The 7,660-nt window shown below is 36.7% G+C and overlaps 2 protein-coding genes across 2 annotated transcripts; one reads left to right on the forward strand and one right to left on the reverse strand.

The window, feature by feature from the left end:
• Nucleotides 1–2,284, forward strand: LOC149584098 (uncharacterized). Its single transcript, XM_089863751.1, has 3 exons — nt 1–203; nt 294–403; nt 473–2,284. Exons 1-3 carry the CDS (start codon nt 62–64, stop codon nt 2,282–2,284), a joined length of 2,064 nt encoding a protein of 687 aa, XP_089719877.1. The 5' UTR covers nt 1–61.
• An 89-nt stretch (nt 2,285–2,373) lies between these two features.
• On the reverse strand, nt 2,374–6,382 carry LOC149584099 (uncharacterized). The gene is made up of 7 exons (XM_089863752.1): nt 6,347–6,382; nt 5,629–5,818; nt 5,480–5,569; nt 5,208–5,348; nt 4,321–4,521; nt 4,014–4,259; nt 2,374–3,947 (listed from the first exon to the last, which is right to left on the reverse strand). Exons 1-7 carry the CDS (start codon nt 6,380–6,382, stop codon nt 2,374–2,376), a joined length of 2,478 nt encoding a protein of 825 aa, XP_089719878.1.
• Between the last annotated feature and the right edge of the window lie 1,278 nt (nt 6,383–7,660).

Below are 7,660 nucleotides of genomic sequence, written 5' to 3' on the forward strand. Positions count from 1 at the left end.
GGCAAATTTTCGAAGGATATTAAGGATTTATAGTTAAATGCGTGGTTAGAAGGATCAGAGGATGGCTACTGACGGTTACTCAGCTTATTTTAATGAACTTGAGCTACACGTAAAGAATAGATATAAAGATAAAATTTCATTCATCAGCAATATTGACCCATATGTACTTAAATCGAAAGACTTTAAAGCTGTAAAACCAGAAGGTGATGTAAATTCTCTTTCGCTTCTTCCAAAGATAAGCTATGGGGATATATATAATTATCTAATTGATGGAATATCCCCATTTACGAAAGAATGCCTAAGAAATTTTAAGAACTTGGGCGCGTATAACAACTTTTTAAGTGGATTCGTTAGAGATGTTTTAGTTAAACGATTCCAAACCGTAGTTCTTGTCAAAGCGACTGTAAGTATTTCTACAAATCTTACAGAACTATAGCCTATACAACTGTTAACTATAGGGTTTTATTGATAGGTGATGCATTCCCAACGAATGAATGAGACGCCCTTAAAGCCTTGGGTTATTACAGACCTTGATGGTATTATAAAGTCTGGGCATTGTACGTGTATCGCAGGCCTTGATGAATCATGCTCACACATAGCGTCTCTGTTATTTTATATCAGTTATGGTGTTGAGTTGTTTGAAAAGAAGACTGTCACAGGAGAAAAGGCGTATTGGGTTGTGCCAACAACAAAGGAGGTGAGGTATGTTCCTGTCAGTGACATGAACGTAGATTCTGCATTAAGTCAAAAGAGGAAGGCGGATTTAGTGTTAGAAAAAAACATTGAACCTCCAAAACCAAAATCATGCATATTGGTGCAAAACTCTGTGCCAAAAGCGACAGCTGAGAGCCATAGCAAGCTAGCTGAAAAGCTACACAAACATGGTGTACATAGTGCGTATTTTAGGGTTGATCGTAAATATCAGCAACCGTACATTCCAATATGTTTGACTAAAAACTATCCCATTGTTCTGACGGAAGTAGAACTGCCTCTTTTGGAACTTACTAACTACTGTCAAACAATAAACATTCAATTCACACTTGCTGAAGCTGAAAAAGTAGAAAGGGAGACCAAACTTCAGGCCAACAGTAAAATATGGCATAAATTCCGAGCCGGAAGAATTACGGCTTCAAATTTTTATCAATCCTGTCACACAAACCCGCAAAATCCATCAATTTCCTTGATAAATAATATTTGTTACCCAAACGCCAACACATTTGAGAATGAGGCCACAAGATGGGGGAAAACACATGAAAAGACCATGATCAACGAGTACCAACGCATTATGAAAGAAAAACATGTAAACTTTAAGTATGACTCAGCTGGTCTTTGCCTGAATGTTGATTATCCTCATCTTGGAGCATCTCCAGACGGGTTTGTCAGCTGTGAGTGTTGCGGTCGCGGATTAATTGAAGTTAAATGCCCTCATTCGTTAAAAGACAAATCTTATCGGGCTGGGTTGGAAAAACAACAATTCTGTTTAGATTCCCAATTCAAGTTAAAGACTAATCACATGTATTATTCTCAAGTACAGGCTCAATTATTTGTCACTAACAGAAATTATGCAGACTTTTGCATATGGACCAATGTTGATTTTAAAATCAACAGGATCTATCCAAATGAACCTTATTTCAACACGGAACACGAAAAAGCCAACCTATTTTTTAAAATGGCAATTTTACCTCAATTAGTTGGTAAATTCTACACCAAAGACCCGTCGCTGAAAGAAAATGTTAAACGAAAACCAAGGGGCTCGAGGAATAAGGCCTTTAAATCAACACTGGATGAAAGTGCAAATCGTGAAATATCTCCGCTCAAAAAAGGACATCCGAATGTATGTCCAAGTCCAACACGTGCAGTATTATCTCCGCTCAAAATAGAATATCCTAATGTAAATCCAAGTCCAACACGCGCAATATTATCTTCGCTCAAAAAAAGACATCCGACTGTATGTCCCAGTACATCAAGATCTGATTTAAATTCTGTGGTTCCTGCAAGTAAGAGGGGAAAAACAGAAACAACTAATGTTAAGCTAACTTCTGTGATATCTGAGCCATCAATCAAAATACAGATGGAGGAAGAGAGAACCGACGAAGATGGTTTGTGGTGTTATTGCCAACAAAAATCTCATGGAAAAATGATCTTTTGCGAAAGCCCAAACTGTAATTTTAAGTGGTTTCATATTACTTGTTTAAATATGAAAAGAATTCCCAAGGGAAAGTGGTTTTGCAAGGAGTGTATTAAAAGTAAACCAACAGTTGTAAAACGTAGACTTAAAATGTAAATGTAGCTTCTAAATTACCTTGAGTTCCTAAAAGTGATAATTTTATTTGGAAATATTACATGATAATGTTAATTAAAAGTTCCTAATTTTCACTGTAAAACATTTCTCGCCTCATGAATACAACTAGGCACATTGTTATATGAAATATTTAATATAGAGTCATTATAATCAGTGGGAACAACTGAGGGAGTTAAATTGGTCAAGGCGCAGCAAACTGTACAAATTTTATCAATGGTCGATACATTTTCATTGGGAGCACGCCTTAAAAATTCGGTAGGAATTTGCGTATGCAAAATTCTATATTTTTGTCGCAATTCTCCAATTACTCTTTCTACGTGGATTCTGACGTTTGCCAATTTTCTTGTAGCTTCTACATCCAAAGGATCTAATTGTTTCTTCCCATTAAGAAAACTAGGGTATTTAATAGTTGCGCAGTAAAATCCCACAGAATCATCTATATTAAATCCCCTATCTGCGAGAACAAGGTCACCTGGGATAAGTTTATCTAGCATACCCGAACATTCTGTCAAGTGTTTATCGCTTACTCTGCCACCCCACCCCTTTGATATAAAACTAATAGAACCCTGTGGTGTTATTCCGATTAGAAATTTAACTGTATTGTGATGTTTGTAACTAGAAAAGGTTTCTGCTTGAGCCTTAACACTAGACGGTTTATCTGAGAAAACTTCAAAGCAGTCAATTATTACAGCACATTTTTTACCAAATTTCTCACGGAAACACGTCGGCATAGTCGTTTGAAGCTCATCCCGTTCTGGCCATTTTATAAATCTGTATAGACGATTATACAACGCGTTAAGGCAGTTGTAGAAAATTCTACCGACAACTGCTTCAGAAATGCAGAATCTATAAGCTATATCTTTGTTACTTGGGGATAGTCTAAGTTTCATAACTGTTAGAATAAATTGTTGAAAGGGGCTCAACTTAGAATTTTTAAAGAGATATGGCTCTATTTCCTCAACTATGTCTATTAGATATTCGTAAGAAGTCAAGCCAGTAAAAAATAGAATTTTGCCAGGGTCCCCACGGAAACAAGAAGGGGTAAATTTTAAGCTATCCAGATTTTCTTCCATATTTTTTATATGTAAATTTAGTTTATCTATTTGCTCCAACTGATGCTTTATAGTTTCACTAGCTTGCACAATTTCAAAGTTCAGGTTTTTGATTACTTCTTTACACTCATTCAACTTAATTTCCACAGATTCCAATTCAAATTGGTAACAAACTCTAAAACTTGTTTGAATAATGGAATGTCTAATATTCAAATGTTCAGTTTGAGATTCTTGCGAAGAACTAGAATGCAGGGTTTGAGTTTCTCGTGTGATATGAGTAGCATTTAGTTCCGTTTGAGTTTCTTGTGAAGAACTAGAATGCAGGGTTTGCGTTTCTCGTGCGATATAAGTGGCATTTAGTTCCGTTTGAGTTTCTTGTGTCAAATAAGTAATAATGGGTACTGTTTCAGTTACTATGGAACGTTTTCTAACAGGCAATTCAATTTCAGTGTTAACGGAGTCTTGTAAATGTGACAGTTGTAAAGCAGTGTTAATATTCTCAACAGATGACATTGTAAATGATGTATCAGAATATTCTAAAGTTGGCACAGATGTGCCATCAAACGATTTCTCGAAACACACTGTCGAATTCCCTATTGATAAGGTGGTATTAGTATAATTTCAATATTTTCCTAACACTTTAAAAAAATTTATCTTACCATACTGCGGCCCCAAGTTAGATTTTTTGGAATGAGGTGTAGACAAGGCTATGGGTGTGGATGAAGCTATAGGTATGCCTATTCTTTTTCGTTGATGTTTTGTAGGCTTCAATGATAACGAATCCTGCCTTGATCGTTTAATCCTTCCATCATAACGTTTCACAACTGCTGGGGTATCCGCTATACTTTTCAAATTATTGGGTAGCCAGTCAGGGTTAGTTTTATCAAAAAGCTTAGACGGGGCCCCTGAGAACCGATTGAAGTTATTATCTTATGTACTACGATTAAATTTCACTTTTAAACATACCTGAATAAAAATGCCTTGAACAGACTCTAGTATATTCCGTTACGTTGCTAAGCCTTAGCTTCACTATCCACTGTGTACGCCTATATGCCGACAACTCTTCACTTTTTTCCCCCTGATTTTTAACTACGCACGGAATTCGATAAAAACTAACATCTTCTGGCACCTCGTTTTGGTTTTTATTACGCTTGCTTCCTATACAGCCTTCAACAACACACCGCCAATGCCTTCTACCCATTGCAATTAGCTATTAACTCTCCTAATTTTGCCTCCAAAATGGTGGTATACGTGAGGAGAAATTATGTATATAAAACACATCAAGTCTCCGCTAGATGGGTGTACAGTAGTATCTTCTCCCTGACCCCGCGTGACGTTACAATACCCCCTCAGAAATTACTCTATAGCTGATTAATATGTCCCAGCTCTCACAGATCATAATGTAGTAGTTAATTGATCTACCAGTAAGATTAATAATCAATTTGAACATACCAACAGTATTCGTAATGTCTGGCTTTTATCCCAACCGAAGTTAATGTTGCCTATAAGGAGCTAACAGTTCTGACCCTGAAACGTCACACCCTTCTATCTCTTACTGGAGTTTCTTCCCCCATAACGGTTGGAAACAGTATTCTACACGTAAAAATGCCAACCAGAGGGGGGCTGCGTGACGTCAGACTATCTCTTCCCCCTATTCAGTTGTTAGCTCCCTATTCTTATAACATCAACATAACACTACTCTGACCGAGGCTTAGCAAAATTTGTTAATAATAAAATATTCTGTTGGCTTTTAAATTTAAAATTAATTTTAGTAAAGAATAAGGGCAACGGCCCATAGGAGTTTGGGCGAGCTAATGTTAAAAAAAATTTGATCGCTGGTGCGGTGTTTCTACTTGCATATTCTACGTTGCTTGGATCACCACCGTTTTGTCGAAAAAAGAGGCAATAATAAAGAGACAGTCCAATAACTCTATCGGGCCGATTGATCAGATTTGGTGTCGGCCCGACTTTTTTGCTGTTGGGGATTCTACGTCCTGTTTTGAGTCGAGTATCCGACTTACAGTGGTTTGAAGACGTTTACCGACAATTATCCGATTCGGACATCTAACCGCCTGTACCGACAATAAACCGACTACAAAAAGGGCGGGAAATGCTACTGGTTAACCAGACGTCTCTACGGTCAAAACAACGTAAGACTCATCATGTCTTGCTTTGAAGTCGCTCATATAACGACGCTTTTCACGTCCATTTCGCACTGAACTGGGAAGTCAGACAAATCAATGTCCTCAAGCTTTTGCTATTGTGATAACTTACGAAGAATTCCTCTTTCAATTACTGGTTTCAAATGCCGCTCAATATGTCCTGTTGTAAACATTTTATCCATCGCATCTCCTAAGTTGTTATTGTGATGAAGCTCCGAATGATAGGCGTTGACGACAGCGGTGGCAATGTGTAATAGTTTTGTGACGTATTGTATGTGGACGTAGGTACGATGTTGAAGACTCTTTGAAAATATTCATTAAATACTTTAGGTATGTTTCTTTCCTTGAGCGATTAAATTCAGAGGTGCTTAGTCGCGTTTCTCTTTCATTGAAAAATTATCCACGCCAAGTTCCGAAAAGTAGTTAGTATAGAGTCACAAATTCACGGTCTGCCAGAACTTCATCACTAAATATGAAAAAGGACCTAAGAGTTCTTCGGGTGTTAATAGCGAATATGGTCAAATAATATCAAGGACATAACCAGTCGTGGTCATCTGAACCCTTGGCTTGAAAACGTGTTGTAACTTTTGAAGGCAATAATGTTTTTGGAGGACCGTGTAATCTTTTGACCTTCGAATTCGATTTTACGTTCATGCCGACAATTTTTATGCTACAATCGTCACGCGAAGGGTTATTTTAATTCAAAATATTGAGGATGAAAAGGCTCTTCCAAGGCCGCAATGACCCTAGTGTTTATTCTTTCATGTGGAAAAGTTCGAATAATGACATAGTTCTGGCCAATTGTGGATTTCGTGACTATACCAACTAACTTTTGCAACATCGTATTCACATCCGCACCAAAACATATGCCACGAAACTTCTATACATGGCCACCGCAGTCATCAACGACATACAATATTTAGTGTGTCCATGAAAGTAATTGTCAATATTACTTGGCTATCGACGCCACGAAGATAGGGGCAGCTGTTATCAGTCAAAGGACACAACAGACTTGGAACTCTTCACTTATGTTGTTTAAAATACCACTAAAATTATTTCACTCATACCTAAGCGTGTATAAAATATTAATAAAATGATTTTCCTCATAAGTAAGCTTGTACAAAATATTAATTAAATGCTTATACTGTACACAATATTTCGTACGTCTATGAAAAATTATGTTGATATAACTAACGTATTTATTAATCACTTCTGGGAATATTGTTGGTATTATTACTCTTAGTTATTTTTTACCTACTATTAATGGGGGGAAAACAAAGACTATACAACCCAGCCTATATAGCTATATATATATGTTCTTTGTCCAGCACCTTGATTTCGCATTATCCGCAATACATTGGTGCTAGACGTGTTAAACATTTTTACAGGCGTTTGGTCTAAAAGAGCTGGAATTAGGCCAGATTTCTGGGACGTTTTTCTCGTAGTCCCTTAGCAGTTACAAAACGAAACTTTCCCAGAATCCTATGGGCCGTTGCCCTTATTCTTTCATTGAGGTTTTTTGTTGTGAAAAAAATAAAAATCGTACCTAATTAGCCTCCAGTTTAATTCAAAATCCAAAATTTTTATTTTAAACGAGAGCTCAAACGCCATGTTTTTCTTGCTCAATCTCCCTCTAACGGCGTGATTCACGACAAAAATGCCGTAAGTCCAATATAAAAATTGAGGGCTAAAATGCGTGTCTCGAACAGTGGTAAAACGCCCTAACTCTAATACCAAAAACAACGTAACTAGAAGTATGTGTTTATAATGATAAAAATCTATACTTCAACTTAATTGATCTTAATGAAACTAAAAATGGCGCTACAATGAACTGTTCTCTTTCATTTAAGATTGTTCCCAAACGTATCAAATGAATAGTTTTCATTATATCCCTGCGGGGTTGACCCCCACTTTCTATAAAATTCCCATGTTATGTCTATGGAAGAATATTGTATTTTTCACCGAATGTCTGATTAATTTTATGGATTCTTAAACCACCCTTAACAACTTTTTTCTTTATAGAATTAACTCTTAGTTGGATCGCTTTGAAATATTAACCACACAATTAGGGCCCAAATTTTAGTTCACTGGCAAAATTTCAAAGCAGCAAACACAATACGAAAAATGTTACGGCCAATCAAAGA

The sequence above is a fragment of the Phalangium opilio genome, unplaced genomic scaffold (genome assembly GCF_054372755.1).
Source record: "Phalangium opilio isolate 3A_F unplaced genomic scaffold, DU_Popi_V2 ptg001170l_1, whole genome shotgun sequence".
NCBI classification, from domain to species: domain Eukaryota; kingdom Metazoa; phylum Arthropoda; class Arachnida; order Opiliones; family Phalangiidae; genus Phalangium; species Phalangium opilio.

Coding starts and splice junctions, on each gene's coding strand:
- LOC149584098 (XM_089863751.1), top strand. CDS start 62: ATGGCTACTGACGGTTACTCAGCTTATTTTAATGAACTTGAGCTACAC. Junction 204..293: donor TAAAGCTGTAAAACCAGAAG/GTGATGTAAATT, acceptor CATTTACGAAAG/AATGCCTAAGAAATTTTAAG. Junction 404..472: donor TAGTTCTTGTCAAAGCGACT/GTAAGTATTTCT, acceptor TTTTATTGATAG/GTGATGCATTCCCAACGAAT.
- LOC149584099 (XM_089863752.1), bottom strand. CDS start 6,382: ATGTTTTGGTGCGGATGTGAATACGATGTTGCAAAA. Junction 4,522..5,207: donor AAGCAACGTAGAATATGCAA/GTAGAAACACCG, acceptor GTGTTGTTGAAG/GCTGTATAGGAAGCAAGCGT. Junction 3,948..4,013: donor TAACTTGGGGCCGCAGTATG/GTAAGATAAATT, acceptor CCTTATCAATAG/GGAATTCGACAGTGTGTTTC.